General features: G+C 39.9%; 3 protein-coding genes across 5 annotated transcripts; 1 reads left to right on the top strand and 2 right to left on the bottom strand.

The window, feature by feature from the left end:
* The first annotated feature begins 6,118 nt into the window (after positions 1 to 6,118).
* Positions 6,119 to 12,126, top strand: LOC124118199 (A-agglutinin anchorage subunit-like). 3 transcript variants are annotated; one of them, XM_046480316.2, is made up of 10 exons: positions 6,119 to 6,205; positions 8,013 to 8,069; positions 8,517 to 8,579; positions 9,216 to 9,278; positions 9,407 to 9,454; positions 9,619 to 9,678; positions 9,821 to 9,904; positions 10,099 to 10,143; positions 10,913 to 11,048; positions 11,384 to 12,126. In XM_046480316.2, the coding sequence occupies exons 1-10, from the start codon at positions 6,160 to 6,162 to the stop codon at positions 11,457 to 11,459; spliced, it is 678 nt and encodes a 225-aa protein (XP_046336272.1). In that variant the 5' UTR covers positions 6,119 to 6,159; the 3' UTR covers positions 11,460 to 12,126. The 3 variants fall into 3 exon arrangements, with proteins under 3 accessions (XP_046336272.1, XP_046336271.1, XP_048257425.1); XM_046480315.2 differs by having other exon boundaries at positions 8,481 to 8,579; XM_048401468.1 differs by lacking the exons at positions 9,216 to 9,278; positions 9,407 to 9,454 and having other exon boundaries at positions 8,481 to 8,579.
* Positions 12,127 to 15,797: 3,671 nt separating this feature from the next.
* On the bottom strand, positions 15,798 to 21,669 carry LOC124118197. Its single transcript, XM_046480314.1, has 7 exons — positions 21,593 to 21,669; positions 20,896 to 21,037; positions 20,330 to 20,412; positions 20,004 to 20,204; positions 18,299 to 18,446; positions 17,380 to 17,464; positions 15,798 to 16,698 (listed from the first exon to the last, which is right to left on the bottom strand). Exons 4-7 carry the CDS (start codon positions 20,191 to 20,193, stop codon positions 16,129 to 16,131), a joined length of 993 nt encoding a protein of 330 aa, XP_046336270.1. The 5' UTR covers positions 20,194 to 20,204; positions 20,330 to 20,412; positions 20,896 to 21,037; positions 21,593 to 21,669; the 3' UTR covers positions 15,798 to 16,128.
* Positions 21,670 to 21,711: 42 nt separating this feature from the next.
* Positions 21,712 to 27,903, bottom strand: LOC124118193. The gene is made up of 5 exons (XM_048401568.1): positions 27,874 to 27,903; positions 25,601 to 25,664; positions 24,293 to 24,376; positions 22,507 to 22,657; positions 21,712 to 21,904 (listed from the first exon to the last, which is right to left on the bottom strand). Exons 2-5 carry the CDS (start codon positions 25,638 to 25,640, stop codon positions 21,712 to 21,714), a joined length of 468 nt encoding a protein of 155 aa, XP_048257525.1. The 5' UTR covers positions 25,641 to 25,664; positions 27,874 to 27,903.

Raw genomic sequence — 27,903 nt, 5'->3', positions numbered from 1 at the left:
CATAACCTACAACCTGTCTTACGGTTCACTAACATAAACTACTATCTGGCTTTCGGTTCACGATCATAACCTACAATCTGATAAACGGTTCACCAACATAATCTACAATTTGTTTGACGGTTCACTATCATAACCTTCAATCTGATAAACGGTTCACAAACATAATCTACAAAGTGTCTCACTGTTTACCATCATAAACTACATTCTGTCTGACGATTCACAATCATACTCTACAATCGGTCTAACAGTGCACCATCATAACTTACAATCTGTCTCATGGTTCACGAACGTAATCTTCACATTTGTCTGACGGTTCTACATCATAACCTACAATCGGTCTAACGGTTCACCATCATAACCTACAATCTGGCGGATAGTTCACCATCATAAACAACAATGTCTAACGGTTCACTAACATTATTTACAATTTATCTCCCATTTTACCATAATAAATTACAATCTGTCTTACAGTTCCATAATCTAAATTTTCTCACGGTTCATCATCTACATGTTATCACATAAATCTACAAGTATGTGCTGGCAAGGAAATGAGCAAACACTTTCATGACAATCAACAGGATAGTGGTTTTATCATAAGTGGTAATCCGTGCATCTGGTGAAATGTATTGACACACATCCGCATAATGAGGGCAGCGAGCTGCTTATACCACTAACAACTCATGCTAACAAGTGGAACTGGTTAAAAACTCGCAACCTTTTTTTTGAGTAAAGTAGTTAACACAGATAGGGTAGCTACAATCTTTAAATATCATTTACATAGTTTCTTTTTACGTACTAATAATATTACTGGAGAGCACATCGTGTTGCTGCGATGTGATAGCGATTGTTTATAAAGGAAAGTAAAATATGACAACAGTGCATATTGAAGAAATCATTTTTTAAATCATATTGAACATTGCAATAAAGTTTGAATGGTTAACTCGACCAATCAACCCTCTCCATATATTGGGGCAAAATTACTTTTAGAATAAAAAAAATAATTGTTGATCTGTCAGTACTGTACTGTGCGCAGTGGTTTGACCACAGTGGTAAAGGACGTTAACACCCCCAGCAGTCTGCATGTAGGACGTACATCACTAGGAGATGTAGAATAACCGAAATACGGACTAACTGTCCCATGGGAATGAATGGTGTTCATCCGAAGCCTTTGGCGAGGACTTACAGCACTCATTCACGAAGACAAATAATTCGTAATTCCGAGTTTCGAGTGGGTTATTCTATACATCACTCATGGACATTTTTTAGAGAAACTTCGCTGAAGTAATGTAATCAAACGTATTTTGTCTCAACAATGGAGCATTGTCGCGTCATATGGTTTCAGTTGTCAAATCAGCACCGAGAATCGCTGTAATGCACATGTGCCAATATTGGAAAGTTATTTCACACGACCATTCTACCCTGATGGGTAATATTGTCACTTACAGGCTGCTTTAGAGACAACCACACACAACCAGGCAGCATATTTCTGCAGGCAGTGGAGTGAGTAGGTATTATCTGTTGATTAAAATGGACAAAATTGGCTACCCCATCGTCATCAAGTATCTCCAACTGAAAGCTCTAACTTCAACAACCATCCATGTTGACAACATCACTGTGTAGTGTCACTGTAGCGGGTGGTGCTCCTTTCTCTGTCGCTGTCAAGAGGGGTGGACAGTGGAGTTCAAGAGGGAGAGGCGGAGGCTCGAAGATGACTCAAGATCAAGACCTTCCACTGCCACTGCTTCAGTTGAAATGTTGATAAAATACATGGTACTTGTGCACTCCAGTATCGCTAGCTAAAGTGTGTGAATCTCGTAAGGGATGATGTTGATAAATAATTAACAGCCAACTCTATCAACGCAGTCCATGTGTTCGGCTTAGAGTTTTTCAGATATCCCTAGTACTATAACTTTAATAATAAAAACAACGGAATTTACAGGTAACATTGGCTACATGTTTTGGTTAAGAGAAATCGAGAGACCGACACTGTTTAAAAAACCCCGTAAAGTATACCCACGAAGAAGGTATAAGCTTACACATTGATAGTATTTTCTTTTTTAGATATACAATAATAATTCCGATGAAGGCATGTCAATTATTATGGACAGACAAAGTAACGGTCAATTATTATGGACAAACAAAGTAGCGATTAATTATTATGGATAGAAAAAGCACCGGTCAGGTACAGTGTAGTATATGTATAAAAGCCAACACTTATTGATGTGACCCGTCACGGTTTGTAAAGGGATGATTCAGGCTGCTGATTGGTGTATTTGTGTGAGAGAGTTAAACTCTTAGTCATCTTTATAGCAGTCAAAATTTGAATAATCTGTTTCTTTCGCATTTGCGAAGATATAAATGTAGGTTTAAAATTAAGTGGGGACACGGTATATTCCTCTTATAGGTAGAAATTCCCTCTACGGTTGTTAATATGCAGCAGAAGTTCTCAGGTTAAATGGAAGTTGCATTTTTGTATTTTGTAATTGGTAGTACTCGGTGAATTTACACATTTCTGTCCTTTAGTCCTGTAAGAAACACATTTCAACGAACAATCAAAGCCTTTTTGGAATGAATGTCTGAAAGAACCTTCTGCGATGTAGAACGTAAACAAGTTCACCTTTCATCTCAATGCGCGCGTTTATTTGGTGTTTTACGTATACAGAATGAGTTAAGTGTAAGTTCTGGCCAAAACATTGTCATTTCCCACATTCTGTTATAGATGACAACGTATCTGATTGTTCTGCCCTGACGTCCTCTGAATGTGGAAAGTAAGTTATTGACGTCCTCAAGCGAGGGAAGACTGGACAACCCATGCCAAGGGAGGAATACCACTTCTTGACTAAGTATCCCCTTGTTTCCATGGATGGAGTTGACAAAGTGACGAGGAAGGACGGCAAGTACTTGGTCACCAAGGAAACAGTAGTAGAGTTAATCAGACATGCACACACAGAAACTCTCCATGGGGGTGAGAAGAAGACGCACAAGAAACTGTTAGACAAGTATGCCAATATCTCCAGAAGTTTGATTTCATCATACATCGGTCGCTGTGGGCGGTGTGTTGATAAACGTAGTAGGAAGGAGACAGCTTCAGGTGTGGTTGTAAACCTCTATCTGCCAGGGATTTGAACGAGAGAGGTCAAGTCGACTTAATTGACATGCTAACCATCAATGATGGCGGCTACCGATTCTTCTACATTACCAAGAATACCTCACCAATGTTATTCGACCTTTGAAAACCAAGGCTGTAGCTGAAGTCGCTCGTGAACTTTTATTCATATTTCTGGACATTGGAGCACCCCACATTCTGCAATGAGACAACGGAAAAGAGTTTACTGCTCAGATTATTCTCGAACTTGGATCAATGTGTTGGTGAATGGACGTCCTCGACATCCTCGGGGCCAGGGATCCATGGAGAGGAGCAGCGGCGACTTGAAACTCAGGCTGAGGGCATAGATATGGCATACGCTTCGTCCAATGGTCAATGGATACATCATATCATGAAACCATTAAGATGTAGGCTGAAGTCGTCTTTACCAGACGAGTTCCCCAACCGCATATCTCAAGCCACGAACGAAGAAGACCTATAAAGACTTCTTGCATGCCAGATGCTGTTGACGGCACTCTTGATGTGCCTGATGATGTTCACACTACCAATGTCGTGCCTGATGGTGAAGCTCCTGTTCATGCCAGATGTTGTTGACGCCACTGTTGACACTCCTGCTGATGTTAATGTTGCAGATATCGTGCCTGATATTGACACTCCTGTTGAGGTTAAGCCAGATACTGTTGACGCCACTGTTGTTGATGTTAATACTATAAACGTTGATACTTCAGATGTACCAGAATACACAGAATAGGAACTCATAAGGGAACAATAAGTGGGCGACTAGCAAGTAATCAATTTAAGTTTGTGGGATATTCCCGACTGAAACCTGCAGATGTCCCTGAAACAACATTATCTGTTCGTGAAATCGTGAGAACACATAGTGGTTGTGGCGGACAGGTGCCAATACAGGAGCAACTGTTTGACAAACAGGTGCTCCTGTTGGTAATCGGGTTTGTGATGCAATAGTGCATGAATTCACACAATTCGTATAAAAACTATGTGTTGGTGTGTAACATAACGCCGCGCCCAGTCATACTTCAATACTCTGTAGGCCTGTGCACAATGGAGTCTGGTCCAGACAATCTGGTGACACGAGAGCGCGTTTACTGATTTTGGCAGTGATTCACTATTTGATAGTGATTCATAAACACATGCTCATGGTATTGTCGGAATACTACAATAGGCTCCGCTTTTAGCAGAAAATTCTAATGTATGGAAAGGGATTGTCGCTTTTGTTTTGTTTAAGCTAAAAACAATATGTTAACTTTGAATTACGTCTGCAGAGATTCAGCTGCTTACATGCAAAGAGAACACTTTAGAAACATGTTTTCGAAGAAGCTTGCAAAAATTCTAAGTTTGGGGATACAAAATAATGCATATGGTTTTAAACGAAACATCAACAAGGAGTCCTAGCGATGTTTTGTATGTCATGAAACACATATTGTAATCGAGAAACAGGATTCCAACTGACAATATGTGAATTCGATAGGAATAGTTGTGAAAACATACCCTATATTCATAATTATATGTCTATCAATGTCCGTAGGTTTCCTTCATCTTTCCATGACTATTGCGAATAAACTTATAATCACTTATAGCATACTCACATACCTACACATGCATGACATAGTTGACCAAGTTGACATGCGTTGTGCATGCATGGGCAAGTACGTCAATACGCCATATAACTGCGGGTTGGACGCATCAATTCCCACAATATAGGAAACCGTGGCCCGGCTAAGTTTTTGCGAGGTAAATCCACATTCTCTCACTAACAATGTTCCCTTCTTTATTTCAAGGATGAACAAGGCCCTTAGCACTATATGCCTATCATACGAGGCGATGAGAATGGATCGGATGGTTCGGTTGATAGCTTGTCAGTGTACCCCGACGGCGTGGGACGTTGCTCATTATATTAACCACTGTTTTGATATTTTCAGGCCACCGTTATATACTAGGATTATTGTTGATTGTGGCTTTTATCTACATGCACTCACACACTTGTGCCGAATGGTATCACAGTTGCGTCTCGTGTGTCAATAGTTTGTGTTAAAATATCACGAGGGAATATGTCACAATCTATGCATATTTTAGACGTTTACCACTGAAGATCCGGGTTAGAAGTCTTCAGTAACCAATGCTTGCCGTAAGAGGCGACTATACTTGTCGTAAGGGGCGACAGACTGGATCGGGTCGTCAGGCTCGCTGACTTGATTGATGCATGTCATGATGTATCCCAATTGTGTGGATCGATACTCATGATGTCAATCACTGGATTGTCTGGTCCAGACTCAATTATTTACAGACTGCCGCCATATAGCTGAAATATTGCTGGGTGCGGCGCAAAACGGGTATTGGAATTCCTAACCATGAAACATAATTATATAATGTTGGTTTTGGTATTAAACTTCGGTTATCAAGGTGACGAGTTTGAATGTTTATTTATGTCCTGTTCAAGGCCACAAAACGATACTGGTGGAAATGCTTCATACCACCAACATTAACTAGAGAATGAGAGTGAGTATGGTCTAACGTAGCTTTAAACAGTATTCCAGTTATATCACGGCGTGTCACCTTGATCTTGATGTGTGTGTTGGGGGGGGGGGGGGGGGGGGGGGTCTCTTAGACGTTTACTTAGACGTTTACTACTTTGTTGAGAGCCGCAGGTTTAGTATTGACAAACCATAAAACATTATGTTGAATTTGCTCCTCCAATCATAGGTTTCTGGCTCATCTAAGGGACGCCACTCTGCACAGCGAATTGTGGCGCACCAAATATCCTACGACAAATGATTCACTGATCCGTTTCAACGACATATGAATTGACTGAATATTCAGTGGGCGTCTATAATATTTGAAGTGATGGAATAACTGGCGAAGAGATATGTAGTTGATTGAAGTAGATTACTCGTCAGCTTTGCGTCAGAGCAATATCCGCATCGGGCGGCGCTTGACATATGATGACACGGAAACCAACTACGTCATCTCATGTTATACATGTATATAAGAAATACGAATACCGCATTTGAGTGTGTTCTGTTTCTCTAGCCAACATGCAGTCCGCTGTGCTACTGTTGTTTTGCTCTGTTATGTCAGTGGGTAAGTTCTAGGCAGAATATTATATACATTCTTTACAATCGCCTTGTCTGATATTAGACAAGATATTTTCAAAGCTTGCTTTGAAATTGAGCAACTTATCATTTATCTATATTGTTTTCTTTGATGTTTAAAAATCTACGGGTTCATATTTAAAACCAAACAGACCTTTCTTGAGATACAGTTACTTTAAATTTAATAACTTGCGAGTAAACAGTTGTAGATATGTCCACACAGTTGTCTCCTGTACACCAGGCCGTGAGATGCCATACATCCCGAGAAGCCTACTGCTTAGGTTTTGGTTTGGTTTCTTTTGTTGTTTAACGCCGCACTCTGCATGACGGCGGTCGGTAAATAATCGAGTCTAGACCAGACAATTCAGAGATTGACATCATGAGCATCGATCCACGCAATTGGGATCGATGACATGCATCAACCAAGTCAGCGAGTCTGACCGTTCCCGTTAGTCGCCTTTTACGACAAACATGGGTTGCTGAAGACCTATGCTACCCCGGGTTTTCACGGGTCCATACCGCTTAGGCTTTGAAAAGTCATGTAAATTTTATCATGTTTCTTAACAAAATTTCAGCTGATCATAGGTATGACAGTCAAAACCCTTAAGATGAACAAGGATATATCTAGATAAGTTTTAATTTAATCTGTTGTGCGTTGCTGTGGCCAAGTGTACAACTGAAGGATCTGCCATTTTAGAAAATATGTCACATTCATTTCATAATTTCTCCCCCCTCATACTTCTGCTTAAATATCAAAACAATTCGAAGTCAAATTTGTGATGGTAAATCGCGACTTGCTACATGATAGTAACTTTCTTTTAAATCCTGGTATCACTCACCACGCACACTTTATGTTTGTGAGATCTAACCTATATCCTGGACAATTGCTGTAACATTCCTAGAGACTGACCAGCCAATAATACCTTCATAACATAACGTGTTTGCACAGAAGACATTTGATTGGCTGTGTCCAATCAACTCATGCATAAGGATTTCCTTTTCCTGAAGAAAGTAATAGCTGACAGGCATTATTTCGTCCTGCGGGAACTGCTAGCTACTGAGTGAATACACTGTGTCTGCAGTTCTACTTTACAGATAGTCTGGTTGAGAGAAAAATTAGAAACATTGAACGGTTTAAATATTATTCACGACCTCACTCTCGACCTTATACATTTTAATGAGATTGGACCTCATAACATTTAGACAGAGTTAAAGTGGCTTGGACTCCTAAATGATGAAGGATCCGCACGTCTTTGCTTATATGTAGCCAACTTCAATCTGTACCAAACTGCCGGTCAAAAGCAAGTATACATTTGAAAATTGGATTTGACAAAAAACACGTTTTCAAAACGTTACTGGGCTGAAAACACTCGCCGGAACATTGCAAAGGTCGAAAACACAGTTATGATATCCGTATCAAATACATCACCAATCGAAGAACCATTTCTTGTTTAATTCATTTTATTGCCCCCGCCAAACATACGAAGGCCTAATTATGCCACTTTGGTACCATAATTTTATTTTTTTCAAATCGAAATTTCTCGTTATTTCAATTATTTTCGCGTTACTTCGAGTTTTTTCTCGTTACTTCGAGTTTATTTGTAAAACTTGGAATTTCGATTTTGTCTCGTTCTTTCGATTTTTTTCTCATGATGGATATTATTTAATTTTATTTGATATATAATTTCCAATCATTGGTTTGGAGGCTTACATTTTGATACTGAAGGTTGTAGGATACATAATTTCGTTAATGTTCTGGAGAATTTCGCATTTATCAATTGCCGTTCTATTTTCAGGTCTTGGGTCCAACGGTTTCTATTTCTGGGACCGTACAGAAGTTGGCATCAATCTAGGTGAGTCATACTACGTTAGATGGGTGGGGGGCCGCCTCTGTGGTCTAATGGTACAGCGTCAGTTCTGAAATTACGTAAATTTAGGGTCCCTTGATACTCGAGGGTTTCGCCATAGAACTGTAGTTGTTTATCCGTACACACAATTACATTTCGATTATTATATGTCTTGGTGTTGGCGATCATAGACTGACTATCATTGCTAGATATGGTTGGGATGTCTCAAGACGTAAAGGCACAAGATTGTTTTCCTGGGTGTCAAATTGCTATTCATAACCTGATTTTCGTGTACCATGTGAAAAGGAGTATGTGAACTTCCGTGGTATGCTATACAACTACCATTACTATTACTGGAGGTAACATTAAATGTATAACCAAAATAAAACTAATTATTTTTAAATAATCCAAATATAGGCATGGCATTACATTTTCCTATATCGACTGTTGGAGATGAAGACACACAGTTTGATGATGAGGACCTTCTCTCTGGGTCGGGCTCTTCTGATTATTCAGGTGAGTGGCCAAGAGCAATATAGTCTCACAGAAACTCGGTGTAATTCCCATGCTCATCACTGAGCCCTCTCCTATGACGGGAACGTGTTGTCATGGTGTGAAAGTTAGTCTCGGCGGACTAGCTCTAACCTGGGCTGTGTTTTATTTGACACCGCCATGCAAATCAGCGCCTTTATAACGAGAAGATATGGACACTTGTCCATTTATCTGGGGCTACTCATGTGCGTGTTCACTCCTAGAAATGCTGCTTTATTCTTGTAACATCAGCAGAAAGCAGCACAAATAAAACACCCTGCGATATATAGAAGTTCAACACCCCTGATGATCTGTAATCTCACAAATTTACAAACCTCTTTTTGTGAAAGCTATCGTTACCTATTGGTCCAAAAGAATGCTTCGAAGCAACATATTAATTTAGAATGCTTTATAATAATTAACCAATAGGGATTATTGGGTAGTTTCACAACATGCGTTGGATCTATTTGTCTTCCGACATTTAAATATGTTTGAGGGAGAATTGGAAGACGAGATAAAGAGGATGTATTGTATTAATTGAGCTGCATCCGAAAACATATCCGACTCTGACTAAAGGTTCACGTGTGCGTTCCATGTATACATGTTCAGTGTTGTTCACAGGTTCCGGATCTGGGACACATGAAGTGTCTGTAACTACCACCTCCTCATCACCACAAACACGAGGTGAGTAAAGCTTTTGAAGAACGTTATATTTCAAGAACAAACTGTAGCAATTTATCGAAAACAGTAGCTATAACATATATACATTATTGTTACTTGTTCTGAGGCTAATTGTAACTCTATCTCCGCAGGTTCCAGTACAGCTGAGCCTTCACAGATGCGTATTTCACAGTCAACAGGTAGGTCGCATAAACAGGCATAAGATTTGATCAGATTACACGAGATTACTTTCTGTATCCTTTCTTATACACAGACAAAACTGACTTAACGTATAGAATAATAAAGATAAAAAACAACAATATCATTATCCGTTCTGTGACTAAATCTAACTTCGTAACCACAGGTTCAACTACAACTGAATCTCGAGAGACAACCACTGCACCAGCAAAGACAAAGTCGACAGGTAAGTCACACGAGTTTGATCAGCTTGTTTTCAACAACTACTGTAAAAGGTTTTCTTTCTGAAGAAAATTTAAATAATTTTCAATGAAATATGACACATGCATGAAATTGTACGCTAACCAAATGTCACTTTTAAACCACAGGTTCAACTACAACTGAATCTCGACAGACAACCACTGCACGTCCAAAAGCAGAGCAACATCACCAGTCTAGAGCAACATCACCAGGTAGGTCACAAATAGATTTACTAGGTTTGAGAAGCTTTTCATTTTTTGACGGATTAATACTAAGAAAATAACGAATAAGACAATAAATTTTAACAGAGAACTAATGCTGATCCTGACTATAAAACTTTCACAACAGAGATTCGATGATTCCGGTTAACATCATCGATACATGCAACTCTAATTTGTAACCACAGATTCAACCAAAGCAGACCAAAGGGTATCCACGTCCAGGTCAACAGGTAGGTTACGTCGATGGTACTGTCCAAACTACGACTGACATGAAAGATGTACCTTTCAGTGATGAACCCAGTTGCTGTGAGATACAAAACATCATATGGCGTAGTCATACTGATGTGATTAATTAATGCGTCTCCAAATTAATACGACTGCTGACCCCTAGCCAAAACTGCGACTCCCCCCTCCCCAGTGGAATGATACATATCCTTACCTCAATCCAATCAAACAGCAAACAACACCCCTTTTTAGCTCTGAGTAGAGCACTTCCGTTAAAAACAATAAACACTGTTTTATTAAAAAGAACACACATTTTATATGTATACTCTGTTCACTGGCATTAGTGAAGTTCAAAGGCAATAAAAATCAATAAACTAACAACAATTCACAGTGGGTAGAACTCTTGACCCCAGCAGTGATAACTCACCGGATGCCCATTGTGTAATTCCTATTCTTTACATGATATTGTTATAATCTTGTTACAACTGCTGCTCAGTAAATCGTGTTTGTGTTTATATTCAAGTTGGCATTTCCGCTATCCTAAGTTTGCAGTGAGGCCGTCTTATTGTTGATAGTATTTTGGAGACATAAATGCGAAGTTAATTAATGCGAGCAAAAACCACGCGTATTTTTCGCATTTAATTCACGCTCGCGTTAATTCCAAGATCAACAGTGTATGGAAATAAAACTATGCACACTTGCACAATATTAAGAATCACGATCGTTCATCCACCTTTGGTATCAATAAGTACATTGTTTTTTTGCTCATTTCAGGCACAGTCGGAGACAAGACGGATATTACCGATGAGACAAGACCTTATCTAATAGGTGGCCTCATAGGCTCAGGCTTGGTACTCCTACTGGTTGCCATCGCCCTTGGTGTCGTCATCAAACGCAGAGCATCACGCAGGTGAGTGAGGATAACGGGTCAAAAATTACGTTTATTTTATCTCGTTCTGGACTTTGTTCCTGTGACTAGCGGATCCTGGCACAACCCAACTGCGGACATCTCGTGCCCTTTAGTGTCATTCTTCCATCCTCCGATGGGTGTCGCTTCGCGTAGCGCAGCGAGAATAGCGCCGACCATAAGTCAAACCAGTCGATATTATAGTCCATAATAACCAAATTTTGAATGTGCGAAGAAAATGCCGATCCATATTTCAATACTTTCAAACTTGAAGAGTTGTTTCCCTTTAAGCATCTTCAACATTCTCCTTTCTGAAACTCATGTTCTCCCTTTCACAGGAACGAACATTTACTCGATGACGACGTGAGCGATGCAAACCACCAGATACAACATATACAGCGTCTGATCAGCTAACCCAGCAAGGCAGTTATACTCGATGCAAGTCTCAATGAAACGTCCTGATGTAGAGATTGCGTTTGCAATAACGTACATACAACATATCGGGGTTACACACGGTTGCACATGAGAAATTGTCTACGCTATGTTTGCATACACTGGGAAAACGTAACTGTGATCATGTTAATGTATTTATCAATTATTTTGTGTTCTTTTAGAAACACGAAACTCAAACCGTCTTTATCTTATATTTAATGTGTTCTGGTGTTTAATTGGGTTAACCTGTACTTTACACAATTCTTTATAGCCTGACTACCAATCGTTGTGCCTTACAAAAAATACATCGAAATAATGTTGGTTTCTTTGAATCACCAGTAGAAATGAACATCAATTTAAAGAGGAAAGTAATTAGAAATCCTTTTGCAAACAACAAAAGATCTGAGATTCGAACCCACGATCATTGGGTTCCGGCACCATTAAGGGACGCAACTCTGTAGAAACTCACAGTGTTAAACAGTTTTATTTATCAGAAGAATACATCCGTGTTGAAACCACTTCCGTCAAAAAACATCCGCAGCAGAAATATACTACCATGTTTTCAGACAGCTAACGGAAGCGTTGGTACTTGATACCGTAGTTTCCATCCATGTCCATTTGTTTGAAATAAAGAGAAATTGTAAACAGAGATTGTGTCCAGTTTGTTTTTAATGTTGTTCAGTGTTCACGATGTCCGGTGTATTTATGTGATGAGGACATTGCATTATCAGAATTTCACAATGCATTGTCGTTGGTTTTAATGACTTAAAAGTAAGTACTTAGAGTTGTTTAACAGAGTGAATTTAAAGATATTGGGATTGACATGGTAATATTCAGGTATATACTTAGCCCTTAATGTTGCATAAAATGGGCATAGACGAAGGAAGTGGTATTCATCTTCAATGTCAATTATGGCGCACAATTGACAAATCTTCTCTTTTAATACCCGTGTAACGTCCAGTTTCAATAAATACATCGTGTGAACAACATCGAAATCTTGCTGGGGAAACTCGGATTTTTTTTACATTTAAACAAGATAAATACTGTTCGGGATATAAATCATTTTTTACCACTTTGTAATAAATACATTTGTTTGATTCAGATACAGGTTGAGACCAATTTTGTAAATATATATCTCTTAGTCTTTGTGTTAATGATCTAATGAAATAAGAATGACATTGTAGATTTTGTTCACACCATACATAGCCATAACCAACAGAAAACAGCAAGTCTCTTCCGTCTGTTACCCAATTTCGTTTTCCATTTTTATCAAAGAGTATAACATTTTTGGGGGAACCTATAAGATGGCAAATTCAATAATCTTAACCAATATTTGATAACATTTAGATATGAATATATATAGATTGGAAATCTGCCACAATCACCATATACCATAACACTTGGTGTATTAACCTTAACACCAAGGAATTTCTTACAGGCATATAAATGTATTTTTTCTATTTGTTCAAGCTTACTGAGTCCCCATGTCTCTGTTCAATATAGTAATATCGGACTTATCTTTAAATCAAATATCTTGGAGGACGACTTGTAAGTAATATTTACAAGAGTAAAGATTTGTTTTAACACACCAATTAATACCTTTTGAGCTAGCATCGGTGCTTGCTTTGCATGCATAGACCGACTAAGATGATTTGTAAAGCATACACCTAAATACTTGTAGAAAGAGGTAGTATCGTCCGCAAATAATTGTAAAAATAATTGTGTCATGTCAGGATGTAGTTGAATTCCATTTGTACACTTATCTTGAATTTGTGTTGCTAATTCATTTATAAAAAATGAGAACAATAAAGGACTTAGTATGCAACCTTGTCTCACTCCAAGTTCACTATCAAACATTTCCGTCAGTTCTCGGTTATTTCTGACACATACTTTTACATTTTCATAAATATTACATAGAAGTTTGCTAATTTTACCACTAAGACCATGGGAATACAGAAGTGACCATAACTTATGTCGTGGTACAGAGTCAAATGCCTTTGCAAAGTCAACGAATAGAGCATAGAACTTTCCACCTTTTGTACTTAGATACTTTTGTACGATTGTTTGTTGTATAAACATATTATCAATAGTTGTATAATCTTTTTCTAAATCCAGCTTGGGCTTCACTTATTTTATCCATAACATTAAACAAGAACACTAATCTCTTGTTAATGATAGATGTAAATATCTTACTGAACATGCTTTAAAGGGTAATACCTCTGTAATTATTTACGTTATTTATATCACCTTGTTTATGGATTGGGACGATAATACCAATCGACCACGAATTTGGAAAATGTCAATTTTTCCAATATCAAATTAAATATTAATTCTAAGTATGGAAGTAGTAAATCTGAAGGATGTTTAAAGAATTATTCACGAATAGTATCATCTATACCAGCTGCCTTGTTACTTTTAAGATTATATATGCTTTCTAAAATCTCATACCTCGTTATTGGAGAATCAGGAATATCCTCGGTAACATTTGTGTTTGTATCATATCGAGCGGATCTATCTGGTACTGTAGGCGCTGCGTCAGACTGGTCTTCAATGGTGGGGGATGACAAAAGATTTGTAAAGTGTTGGTACCAATCATTGGTGGTAATATTATTGCTAGATGCATGTTTTTTATTTACACTTTTGAGATTAGACAAGAATATTTTAGAATTATATATGCTTTTTTCCAAACACTGTTGTTTTTGTTTATAAAATGTATCTCTCTTTTGTCTACACACAGCATTATACTTTTTTCTAATGCAATTGTACTCATCTTTCTTTCAAAACCTATTTAGAAGTTTGCATCTTACCCTTTTCAGTCTCTCCCACTCAGCGTCAAACCATTTATTAACAATAACATCTGATTTTATATTACGGATTTGTCGTTTCATATCGGCACCAGCCAAACATATCGCTTCTACGATATATTCTACGCTGCTATCAATATTGTTAAACGCTATTTCGACAGATTTATTCAGTAAGTTTTGGACACTATCTGTTAAAAAGTTTTGTCGAAAGAGCTCTTGTTTGTCGTAATCCCATACAAACTTAAACGACCTATCACATTTACTTCCATCGGATAATTTCAATGTGAGCGGAAGAAGTGCCGATTCAGTACGTGACCGTATCGTAAAATCACTCGTGTACTCAAAAAGCGATGATGAGGCAATAACATAATCAATAACAAATATAAACACATTTGCACATATAAACATATAATCTCCCACTTGGGAATCTGTGCCACATCGTCCGTTCATAATATGAACATTTAACACTGTACATAGATCTAACAGACATTTACCGAAATTATTTACAGTTTTGTCAGCTGAGAATCGCTGGACGTTAAAATAATCAAGAAGGAAACCCCAAAGGAGTGATTTTGACTTTCAGTGCGTTCAATTATGTCGTCCTCAACAAAATCGTGTTTGGTGCCTGTACAAGCATTAAAATCTCCGCCACACGAGATATAAACATTCGGGAGATTAGATAGTATGTCTATAAGTCTATCTTGGAATATTGTTATTCCATTTTTGCAATACAAGCCAAGTTTGTTTAATTGAGGCCGGGCTCTCACTGGTTGGTTTACTCTTCGGTCCATTTTCGAAATGAAAATAACATCACTCTCAATTTTATGTCAGTACTTTTCAAATTCTTTACTTTTCTTTCACACGACTTTGTTTTTTATTCACTCACCAGATGATCAGACTCGGAGTTAATAAAATCAATCTTTAAACTAGATTATTTTTCCACATTCCTGATATCTGAGTCGGCGGATCCGTAAACCAACCCAGATAGCATTCAGGCGTTGGCCCAAAGTCGGCAACGGTTGTCAGTGTCGCTTTCGGATTTCATACGTTGACCCAACGTTGTTACAACGTTTGGTCGCAACTCGGAAATTATTTTCAAGGGGCGCTACTCTTAATTGACAGCTTCTCATAGAGGGCGCTGCGTTTTTTTTGCGCCTCTCTACGAGCAGACGACGCGACACAAGCACAAGCTCGATCATCGGAATACTGTTTTCCTCGAATATATAAAGGTAAGTGTTATTAATGTCTTGTTATAATGTTCAAACAGTACCTGATAAAAAAACCACATTGTTCATTCAGAAATATCAACACGAGTAATTATTTCCCAGAAATTAAAAACACCACGTTCACCAACTGCATGACCGAAGCCGAATAGGAATATGTCACTCTGATTGCTTACAAATATAGCATACTATTACTAGCATACCCAAAATAATCGAGCTTGTTCGTATCATAAAGTTTGTCGTGAACGTTGGCCCTGACTACTATCTGGGAACGTGGCACCAGTACCTAGAAGTTTGAATTTAAATATCTTTATTTACAGTCCGATACATAAAGTATGTCGAATAAAGGGCGATAACTCCAATAAATGTGATAATTACATTCAACATTTTGGTTCATTACGAAAGAAAGACATGATCAGGCATATTGAAACAACGGAGGGTAGCCGAAGATGTTTTCAGTCAGTTAATGGCGGCCTGAGACAGCTTTGACATATTTCATGAAGAGCATGCAGTGTCTTACAACAGATAAAAACGAACTCAACGCATCAACCAGGGTCATAGACTTAACACGCCATCACGTGTGATTTTGATATTCACGACATATCAACATATCACATGTCTTCTTTATATGTTGTAATAGTTGGGGTCTGATTGGTCAATACGCACATACTGATCGACATCGAGGCTGGAAGGGTCAGTACTGCTGACTGACGTAGTGTTGTCCATTTTAATGTAGGACTCATCCGGGTGGCCGCGATCCTTTCTGACATGACAGGGCTCAATACACCGGTCAGCGCTTGGAAGTTCAGGCAGAGGTTGTAGATAGTGGGGAGGGTAGCGGACATATCGGTCATCTTCGGACACTGGTTCCAGGTACTGACCGCAGCTGGCCGAATCGTGGCAGCCAGGGACTTCGGAGTTGTCAGATGGTTTGGCGTATATGCCGTCAAGATAAAAACTGTCTCTATATGGAGTTGCCTCTCCTAACACGAGTTCTTCCCCTTTGTTCGTCGTCAGTTCCATTTCATATGCAGGGTTATCATGCGGCCCTCGCATATCACATTCGTTTAATGTCGCGTACGTGTCGTCGGTTGACAACTTCACTTCCGTTGTGTCGTGAATGACATCTGGTACGTCAGCGTTCCGTGTTGTTACACCGTTGCAAGCCAAGGGGTTAGTTGCTGTGATGTTGGTCTGCAAGGCAGAAAACACATGCGTGAACAGGAGGTGAGGGGAAATGGGGTGTAACGTCGCGTTTACAATTATTGCACATAAATAGCGACGTACATGCCCACGTGGCGTTAAACAACAACCACACAAAAACGAAAAATGATGATACACGACTTTATATGATCACATAGACAGACTATCACGCGTCATTTAAAATACAGTGTTGAGATCCGCTGAACGTGGGTTCGAATTCAAGACTGGCCCTGATCTTGGATATTGGGATGACAGACTAAGGATTGTCCTAGGAGGGAATCGGATTTGAAACCACGATCGTGGGATTCCGGCATGCCTAAGGGGTCACCTTAACGCAGCGAACAATGAATGACTTACATTTAATGCCGCTGTGAGCGCTTATACCACGGCGTGTTCGCCTCATGAGAAGGAAGGAAAGCCCAAAGTCACACAGATCGAAGACGTACAGCATTGATGTGAAACCCATGAGCACTGATATGGGGCTGAAACGGAGACTCCTTATTGGGGATTCGAACCCACGATCCTCGGATCCACCACGTTTAAAAACAACGTGGCACGCCGAGCTCGACGCCTTAGGCCAGTAGAGACTAGTGAAGTGAGAGAGTTGGGTTGAACGCCACTTTCAGAAGTACTTCAGTTATCTCACGGCGTGAAATTGGTATCTATACTCACGTGTTCATCTAGATTGGTATAGTCACGTGACTGCCCGGTGTCAGTCTGACCAGCAAGCACACAACTGACCGGCGGAACGTCTTGCCTGTACGAACAATACACAGCAATACAACCAGTTACATTTCTTAACATAAAGCTATGATTTGATTGATTCAAACGTCATAATATATATATTTCGATGACGTAATATAAATGTATTGATAACAAAAATATAGATCATATCCCTTTTTGGCTTTGCAGCTGCAGATTGATTATTCCCCTAACTGTATTCGCCACACACTGCACGTCAAGACAGGTGGAGACTGCACACTGAGGTTTGAATGCCTGGTGGCGGTCAAAGATAAAGTCGCCCCTCAAATGTTCATTTTCCCTGAAACAATTATATTTTTCTGATGTTGTATGAAAATAATCGATGTTTCAGCATCACTTAGATAAAAACTCGTGATATTCAGAATAAACGGTCGCACTTGCGTTCGCTTCAGCGTATATTTCATAAGAAGTAATTCCAGGAAATGTATATGCGTTATGTTCATATTATGTGTGGCAGGGGCTTCAACGAAGGTGTATTTCATGTATGTTTTGTCTGTGGAAAGGGTAACTCCCTTATGCAAATATGTTTTGGACAAGCGAAATGTGAAATTACCTTCACACATGAACACACTAGTCAGCCAAAACAACGTTTAACATGTAAACCAGCAAATGTCAATGTAATCTGACCACGAGGCAGTTAAATGTGTATTTTAATTTAGAATAGATAACGCCTAAAGAAAACCTTTCGGGTCCATTTTCAGCTAAATCAAATACCGGTACACTTTTAATCTTCAAAGATTTTCGATTAATACGCTTCTTAAAATTCATGATACCATATAAATTGAGACAATTGGTGTTATCAGTGTAAAAATGCAACTATCCAGCCTACTTTCGCCTCTGTTTCTTCCTCCACATCAACACAGTGAGTCCCATGACAGCCAGGAGTACCATTGCAAGGAGTCCGCCGATTAATCCACCAACGAGAGATGAAGGCGAGTCCCTTGATTCCAGATCCGCGCCATCTTGCTGGGCTGCATCTGGTAGTAGTTGATGGTGCACATTCAGTCTTTCAATAGCATAATGGATTCAGATTGACTGTCATATTCCTACCTGTTTGAGTAACATAGTTTCATACGCGTGAGAAGTAGTGGGTTTGGCAGGAGTAGGGAGAACTTTGTGAGGGTTGTTTAGAGTTGGCGGCTTGTTTTAGGAGTAACCCCTCCCCACAGTAGAACATAGCACAATCACATTTTTCTTCACCCAACATTTGACCACAACCATCTTGTCCGTTGGATACATAAACATAAAGAAAATCTAAGTTTGCTTTGTTCTTCTATGGGGAGGGTAGATTGGCAGTTTGAGGTTCTGACAACTACTCTATAAACTTGGGGTCATTAATATATAATACCGTCAGCTCCCAGATACAGGCTCATTCACACACACAATAGCATTGCTTAGATACACATGCAGAGATACAGAGCAGCTGAATGGTTATGTGAAATGGAGGGTAACGTGGCGTTCAATCTCCTAACTCACATGTGCATAGTTTATACTGATTCCTTCTAACTCACTGACCCAGGTTCGATTCCCGACATGGGTACAATGTGTGAAGCCCATTTCTGGTGTCCCCCGCCGTGATATTGCTGGAATATTGCTTAAAGCGACGTAAAACCATACTCACTAACTCTAGTTCACGATGATATGGCTTGCCTATTTTGATTTGCACCATACACTCCCGTGCTCTTTCAGGTGAACAATTGACCTGCTTTTGCATGTGTTCGTGACGGGTGTCACCGGTGTGGCAGGATACGCTCACCTTTTCGCGAACACTTGGTATCATCACTATTTGTTAACATTCATAAACACGTGCTCATGATATTGTCGGAATCGTACACTCGACTCTGCTTTTGCCAGAATTTCTTATGAATATGGAAAGAGTTTTGTTGCTTTTATTCAAGAAAAACGACAAAACGGTAATACAATGGTTTCTTAACGAATATCAGCTGTACATTAGGTGGAGAGATGAGGTGTGGTGAATTTGGGTTTAACGTCTCGTTTAAAATTGTCGCACTTATATAACGACATGCAAGCACGTGTGCGTATATTAACGTGGACGCGTGTGCGTGTGCGCACCTGTGTATGTCGCGCGCGCGCGTGTGTGTGATATGCTTTATAATCAAAGAAAAATCATCACTTGATTAAACTGTATGTTCAGGTCTTCATTGCCTTTTCTTAACACTGACAGACGGTCTCCGTGGTCTAGTGGTAGATTGTCCGCCCGGAGAGCGGAAAGTCGGGGGTTCGTTCCCCGACCGCGTCATACCAAAAGACGTTAAAAGATGGTACTTGTTGTTATCCTGCCTGACGCTCGGCATTAAGGGGCTAAATCAAGGACTGGTCGGCTCGGTGTCAGTGTAATGTGTCGGGTATTCATGTTGAACTGCGGTATGGTATCTCAGTGTGCGCGCACAAACAGCCACACACACGTACATGCACGTCGCTATGTAAGTGCAATAATCTTGTACGCAACGTTAAACCCCATTTCGCCACACCTTGAACACTGACAACAGGCAACACATCGCCGCAAACACTACCTGGTACGGCTGTATCTCTCGGCGCTTGTTTGACGGTTTCACTCTGGATGAAGATGGTGTGGTTCATGGAGGGCGGCAGTGGCGGGGACACGACTGGCGAGCGAGATATCTGTGAGTGGACAGTCCGGTCGTTGTTGACCCCGGGCGTTAGTGCCGGGGCTACGGTTGTAGTTGCTGGCATCGAGCACATATGCTGAATACCTGCTCGATACAAACATGCTTTTAATTCATTTGCTGAGTGTTATCGTCATGATCTTCGTTTCAGTTTATCGCCATCATGTAACATTTAAGATGGATCACTATCTAAACATACATGTTAGGCTTACATTTTTCGTATATGTTCTCAAAAGTTGCCCTTCCATCGTCGCTCCATGCTTCGTAGATACATCGGAACCGACCACAGAATTCACTAAAGAAATAAACAAATTAGTGAACTTTACAAACCAGCAAGATGACTGCACAAGCTCTGTGCCTTACGCACCAACATGCCTCTACATGGGGAGAGGATCCAATACAATTCAACTTTGACAACAAAACATGCCTAAACTAATTAAACGACAAACCAAATACAAAGCCGCATATTTCTGCACGGTTAAAAAGGAATTCTTTTTGTTCACGAACCCTTATACCAACAAAATATAATCCGTTTCTCGATATTTCACATTTATTTCAGTTGCAATTTGCATGACACATGTCAACTGAACGAGTGAGTTTTACGCCGCTTTCAGTAATATTACAGCAATATCACGGTGGGGGACACCAAAATTAGGCTTCACACATTGCACTCATGTTAGGAATCGAGCCCGGGTCTACGGCGTGACAAGGGAACGCTGTAACCACAATGCTACCCCAGCGACCCTCAAATGAACGAGATAATTGTATATGTTCTCACCCACACTCCGATTTGTGAATTAACTCCCCTTGTATCTGCTGAGCGAAGTTTTGTATCTCAATCCGCGACGGCAGAGGGACGTTGATGCGCTGGCTGTAGTCACAGGTGATGGTGGACGCGGAGTTGATGTTACAGTAGAAATCTTACATGAAAATAAAAAAATAATGTGTATTATTATCGTCATGCAAGGTGTTACTTTGATCGGACTGTGGATTCGCGTGTATACATGGTGTAGTATCACAGGGTGAAACTTCTCAAATGTGATCTTATACTATGTATAGTATTCGGAGTTATTGGGAGTAATGAGGCCACACTGAAGGTCTGGATCCAGTGTTACGGGTGGGACCAGTTCTCCAAGGTGCCGCAATTCGCTGTGTAGAGTTGTGTCCCTTGGGCGCGCAAGAAACCAGTACTGAGTTATTGTGGGTAAGAATCCCTGTTCGCCGCGATTATGTCTCTATGTTTGTCAGCACCATACCCGTGCTCGGTCGGAGACCTGTGTCATTGCCTCCAACAAGAAGCTGACATGCCGTGATATAACTGGGATACTGTCCAAAAGCGGCGTTGAACCCAACTCACTCACTCACTGTTCCATGGTAATGACATCGTGTCGGAGTGTTCTCTAATGTATATGGTTAATCATTTTACCCAATAGACATGCATGGTGTGTTTCCCGCTGTCAGATCATGGGTGTTACCTTTAACGACGCCGAGCCAGTGGAAAACCACAGAGAAGCTGCTGTGTATTGCAAAGTTGTCAACGCTGTCGGGGTAGATGGAGTGTCGGAGTGTTCTCTAATGTATATGGTTAATCATTTTACCCAATAGACATGCATGGTGTGTTTCCCGCTGTCAGATCATGGGTGTTACCTTTAACGACGCCGAGCCAGTGGAAAACCACAGAGAAGCTGCTGTGTATTGCAAAGTTGTCAACGCTGTCGGGGTAGATGGAGATGTTGAGGTTACACACGTCGCCAAGTCTGGACGCTGCACATATACACCTGCTGAAACTGATAGAGAGAGTATTGAGATCTGAAGCAGCCATAAAATTGAAGATTATATACGACATGAAATTGAATAAGAACAGACTGACGTGTATATAGCGCCAGGTTGATGCTTGTGGAAACCCTGAAGTGATACTTGTCTTGGATGCTTACCATTTTAGTTAATCTCAAGCAACGGTATTGAGCTGACGTGCTTGAAAACAATCATAGGTTTCTGTGTCTGCACAGAGAATTGTGTTGCCTTTGGCGACTAGATCACCCGTGCCTCCAAAATGAAACCTTTCAGTATTAAACATATTACTTATAGTTGGAGCGTTCAGCAAAATACCATTATGCATCTCTCGTATACTTCTTGCTGTCTTCTTCGTTGCAACACTGAAGAGTTTTAAAAATATTGTTACGAAACCATCTGTAACGTCTTACACATTTTACTGAAACTATGTAACGTACGTTAACATCCTGACGTACGCATCTGTGCACTGGCATGTGTTGCTAACTGCATGTCATATACAACGAATTAAAGACGAAAAATCCCCTGTTTGCTGTTATAGAAACTACTTAAATGTTCTTGAAGCTTCAGAACACATGTTGAAACTACGTCATGTCACCTGTTAATGGCCGTCTCCATGTTGGTGCCATGGCCGGTACTCCCAGGGGCGGAGGAGGACCTCGCGTCTCTCGGTACTCCACCCGTACAGCTTGGGTCGGACACCACACACCAGGATGTATGCAAGAGCCGCTCAATCTCCCTCGTCTTCACTGCAAACAACACGACAGTGTAACATGAAGCTTATAGTACGACTTGAAATCTGCTGTTAAAATTGTACCCCCAACAACCATCTCGAGCACATACTTGATAAAGAAGTAGTATCGAGGGTACAGAATTCAAGCAATTACTACAGCTAACTTAACCTGCAGCGAACACCTACATACCTCTAACACAAGCTGTAGTGAACACCTACATACCTCTAACACAAGCTGTAGCGAACACCTACATACCTCTAACACAAGCTGTAGTGAACACCTACATACCTCTTACACAAGCTGTAGTGAACACCTACATACCTCTTACACAAGCTGTAGTGAACACCTACATACCTCTAACACAAGCTATAGCGAACACCTACATACCTCTAACACAAGCTGTAGCGAACACCAAGCTACATACCTCTAACAAGCTGTAGCGAACACCTACATAACTCTGACATAAGATGTAGCTAACACCTACATACCTCTAACACAAGCTGTAGCGAACACCTACATACCTTTAACGCAAGCTATAGTAAACACCTACACAGCTCTAATACAAACTAGCGAACACCAAGCTACACATCTCTACCATGAGAGGATATTTATTGTCACATCGGCCATATTTCAGCTATATCGTGACTAAATCGTTATACCGTAATAATACATACATTTATATGATAAAACCTGTCAACAAAGGGCGGTAAAACAACTAGATTATCACAGATTTATATTTTAAAACTAGTTTGGAACTATAAAAAGTTATCACGATAAATAACAAAATAAACATTATAAAAACGGACTAGAGATCGCCAGCAACAAAGATTAGGCCACCATACTAGGGACCGTGGGGACTTACGATACTTCTGCTACCGGCACGCTTCCCCACCAGGATTTCCACCACCTCTACTGCTGCTGGCGATTATCAGCAACTTTAGCCTTCTGGCATAGGACTCTTGGCAATATATTACTTCAATAGTTAGTGTTTCCAAAAAGACCAAAACCAAGCAATACATTTGTGAAAAATAAAAACACATTTTTAGGCACAGAACTTGGCGTGACCAGCCGATTGATAGAACCGGACCCATTCTACCACCCGTCTAGGTGAATCGATGGTCAAAGTAGTGTGTTGTGCAAAGAAACACAGTTCCTGGAACCAGTGCCCTAAAATACAAGACTCCCTTCCTCCATCAACAAAAGGGGTGCACAATTTTGTCCCTTTTCCGACAAGCAATGGGTGCTGAGGACACATTGTACCCCGGTTCCCCACGGGTTGGTGCTTTCACATAGGAATCCAATCCTGACGTGACAAGTAGATAAGACGGAATTCAATTAAAAGGCCTCGAACAGCCCTCCTGTCTCTCTTACATATGAATACAGTCAGCCTTCTAGAAACTGTCCCTTCCCGAAACTTCTCGAACTATGAAGTCTGTCATGTTTGTCAACAACGAACCGAGGCGGTAACTCTAACTTACAGGCTGCCGATGCCTGCCACTAAAATCTTGCCACTACAAATAAACTTACAACACTCTTTACTGCCATATAAAAATACCTACAAAAACAAGTTGTGCCGCAAACCCATTTGTGTTACAAAAGATGTGCCGAAGAAAACGTTCCCCAAACAAAAGCTTTTTGACAAACCCTTACCTCTTATGAAAGCAGCAGCTAGTGCCGACGTTACGCCCGAGTCGTCATCGTCGTCGTCAGCAACAACCCCAGCACGCAGGGCACCTGCCATCAAATATATGCAGTGAAGGAGTTAGTAACGAGTGAACGTTTGTATCAATAGGTAAACCAACCGCCCCTACATACATGTATATACGACCCGTGAAGATCCGGGATAGAGTTCAACAACCGATAGGTCTTCAGCAACCCATGCTTGTCGTAAGAGGCGACTGATGGGATCGGGTGGTTAGGCTGACTTGGTTGATGCATGTCATCGTGTCTCATTTTCATGCATCGACGCTCATGATATCACTGGATTGTCTGGTCCAGACTCAACTATTTAAAGACCGCCGCCATATAGCTGGAATATTGCTGAGTGTGGCGTTAAACAACAGACAAACAACCAACCAAAACATGTACATACATAGAGATGTATCATGTCAATATAAATTAAAAATATGTAGAAGGATACCAGATTTTGTATTTAACGTTGTGGATTACAACTATTATACATGATGATTATAAGCCAATAACATGTTTGAGATTTTGCCAGTTGAAATAATTTGACAGCAATTCTAAAAATGTTCTGTTTGACATTCAGTCAAAATGCCAGTCATTTCTCATGTGTTAACTCAAATTCCATAAATTGTGAAATATGATAGATTTGTGTTTTGAAACAAAAAGCTGTAAATCTTCTACATTTTACATTTTTATATTAAAGGCAATAATCTAGAAGACAGACATAACGATGACATCAATACAATCTCCAAACTTACCCAGGTTCAGTTGTATACTGCTACCTTCTACATGGGGTGAGATGGCTTCAAGATATATATATATATATATATATATATATATATATATATATACGTGTGTGTGTGTGTGTGTGTGTGTGTGTGTGTGTGTGTGTGTGTGTGTGTGCTTGTACTAGTCCAGACTAATGCCGGGTTTATAGTGCTAGCCCATTGAGACAGTATGCCGTAGTTTAACATGGCTACCCAACATTCAGTATATTCAATAGACTCACTCCGAACCGTCTTGTATCGCGATTAGATATCTTTTTCAGCTACAGCTATAGGATTTATAAAATTTAAGACTGAGCTTGTGGCAGACAAGTTCTTATGTTTGACAATACCCGATATCACTGCTCTTCATAAACTCGAGTAACTACTTATTGACGATTCGAACACTAGCCGCCAGACAGGTTTCCGGAAGAAATGGCGTCACTGTACCGGGTATAGGTGGTATTGATACTTAACATACTTAGTATGCCACAGTAATACTACATACCCAGTATTAGTACTGCCAGAATACCCGTGGGAGGGTGCATGCCGAGTATTGACCTCCACTGAAACTAAAAGAAGAACAACATAATTATGCATAATTCCGTGTGCGATGTTAAACTATGTAATCCCTTACTCTAAGCCGGTGAAGCTTAGGGGCGCTTGTGACATTGTGCCTTGTCTGTGAGGACGGTAGTGTTGGAAATAGTGCACTACACGGTAGAAGGCAACATGTACAAGTTGCTGGCGACCCTAATTAATCATCTTACTCACGACAGCCTTGAGGTAAGGACATTGTTCAGTATTCAACAAAAACGGAAAACGAAACAAAACTTGAATGACGTACGAAGTAGCTATTGTTAGGGCTATGCCCCGGGCGAAATACTTCTATAAACGATGAAGGACAGACGGGTTATATTTCCTACGTATTGTTCCTCAACAACACAGAGAGTAATATCTCAGGTGTTCACACTCAACTATCAACATTGCTTAGAGAACTTAGATTTAAGAAGAAGACGAAGAAGAAGAAGTGCATTTGAATGAAGTGCAATTTATAGAAGCTGTTTTCTATCCAGTTAACACCTGGCTTCTGTCGGAATATATATAATATCTCCGTTCATGGGTTGTTGATGAACACATGCATTTGGGAACATTTGTGTGTTGCAATTGTAAGCCTATATCTATAAAGACTTTCCATTTATAATAATTCAGTTTGGAGTTATTCAAGAAAACATTTTGGCACCTGTAGGCCCATAACTACACGAACATAATGGCCTGGCTAACTATTGTAATTGTGTGTGGTAGAAACTTGGTTTTTCTTACTACTTACAGCTCGTATAAGCTGGGTGTTTCAGATGTACATTTCAACCACGTGACACAACGAGCTGCATGGGAAACGAGCATGGAGACAGAGCCCATGACTGTCATGTCATATATAAAACAATGTCAGCGCCCCTACCGGAAAATGACGCACGGCTTTGTCATGTGTGATCTCATTTCGTTGACATTTCATAAATATTGCAAGACGAACGGAATAGATGTTTTTTGTTAGGAGGTACATAACATGTGTTTTTACCAACTGCTAATAGCTGTTGACAGCTAATGTATGTTTTTTTGCATTCCTCGTGTGAATTAAGAACGATCGTATCCGTGCCAGTTTCCAACATTGATCAATGTATGCAATAATATTTCAAGTATCATGCACACGTCACATTTTAAACTTTAAACAGAAGAGTATTCATTTATGTTTACATGGTACATTGGTATGTCAGGTTCGTTCTATTGCGGAATAGTTTTATAATTATAATACCGATAACACTCCTCAACTGACATTACCTAAATGGTGAGTTGGATAATTCTCATCTAGCATAATATTTTGTTTCTTCTTCATAAAAATAAGTCATGGAACAAAATACCTTACGTTTGACAAATGTAATGGAGTGGTGATATACTTGAACATGAATGCATTAACCTGAAAAGATGTAATAATAATTCATTTATATGAAGGAAGTATAAAAGAATGATACAATGTCGAACATATAAATAACTCATCAGTCACAATAATTGCATTTTAATGTTACGACCCGTCAAATCAAACCAATCACTTGACATGAATGTCACTTTGAGTTTGGGATGTGAATAATCTCTCTACCATACGTCAAAGTGGTAACTTTACAGCTGCAGTTGTTGCCCGTCAGGTGACGTGTAGAGGAATCAGATGTACGTACTGGCCGCCACATGACGCTTTCCTTTATTGGCTAATAAACTGTCAGCTAGCATGTTGTTGGGAATATTGTATTGGGCGCTTGCAACAATGGCGGCATCTCCTTACACAATAATGGCGGCAGGTCTAAAGATATAAGGTCATGTCAGAGCCGTTCTAATTATCATTTTTCTCAAAATTGAGAAATAATTAAACAGAAACATACATCCCAGTCGAAATGACTTTAAGTCTATGAAAATGACAAAGTCAATAATGCAAGCGTCGGGAAGCAAAGTCATGAAAAAGTATGTCGCTTTTCTCTGATTGACAATGTATTAATTATGACAGGATAAATACTCTCTTTATCAAATGCAACACAGGGAGATGGTAAGGAAGAGAATGTATAGATTTCAACTTCTTTATTATGAGGAACACAACGTTGTGATCATCATAATAAAGAAGTTGGCATCCATAAATTCTCTTCCTTATGTGTATCACTTCTAAATGCCCTTCAAAGACTTGAGGGAGATGGTGTTATATATTAGCTTTGTTTCGAGCCTCAAAAGTACATTTCTTACTGGACATAACTTATCAGGTATCGGTGTATC

The sequence above is a fragment of the Haliotis rufescens genome, unplaced genomic scaffold, assembly GCF_023055435.1.
Source record: "Haliotis rufescens isolate VD_foot unplaced genomic scaffold, xgHalRufe1.0.p SCAF_22, whole genome shotgun sequence".
In the NCBI taxonomy this organism is placed as follows: domain Eukaryota; kingdom Metazoa; phylum Mollusca; class Gastropoda; order Lepetellida; family Haliotidae; genus Haliotis; species Haliotis rufescens.
This window is presented reverse-complemented; position numbering and strand designations above follow the sequence as displayed.

What these genes read in the sequence shown, in the direction of transcription:
- LOC124118199 (XM_046480315.2), top strand. Translation starts at nt 6,160, where the DNA reads ATGCAGTCCGCTGTGCTACTGTTGTTTTGCTCTGTTATGTCAGTGG. An exon ending in TTGCTCTGTTATGTCAGTGG is followed by an intron (nt 6,206 to 8,012) that starts GTAAGTTCTAGG and finishes TTCTATTTTCAG; the next exon opens with GTCTTGGGTCCAACGGTTTC. An exon ending in AGCAAAGACAAAGTCGACAG is followed by an intron (nt 9,679 to 9,820) that starts GTAAGTCACACG and finishes TTTAAACCACAG; the next exon opens with GTTCAACTACAACTGAATCT.
- LOC124118197 (XM_046480314.1), bottom strand. Translation starts at nt 20,193, where the DNA reads ATGTGCTCGATGCCAGCAACTACAACCGTAGCCCCGGCACTAACGCCC. An exon ending in GAGAGATACAGCCGTACCAG is followed by an intron (nt 18,447 to 20,003) that starts GTAGTGTTTGCG and finishes AACTACTACCAG; the next exon opens with ATGCAGCCCAGCAAGATGGC. An exon ending in ATACCAATCTAGATGAACAC is followed by an intron (nt 16,699 to 17,379) that starts GTGAGTATAGAT and finishes TCTGCCTTGCAG; the next exon opens with ACCAACATCACAGCAACTAA.
- LOC124118193 (XM_048401568.1), bottom strand. Translation starts at nt 25,640, where the DNA reads ATGCACCCTCCCACGGGTATTCTGGCAGTACTAATACTGG. An exon ending in TCTGGCAGTACTAATACTGG is followed by an intron (nt 24,377 to 25,600) that starts GTATGTAGTATT and finishes ATTTGATGGCAG; the next exon opens with GTGCCCTGCGTGCTGGGGTT. An exon ending in ATGGAGACGGCCATTAACAG is followed by an intron (nt 21,905 to 22,506) that starts GTGACATGACGT and finishes TCTCTCTATCAG; the next exon opens with TTTCAGCAGGTGTATATGTG.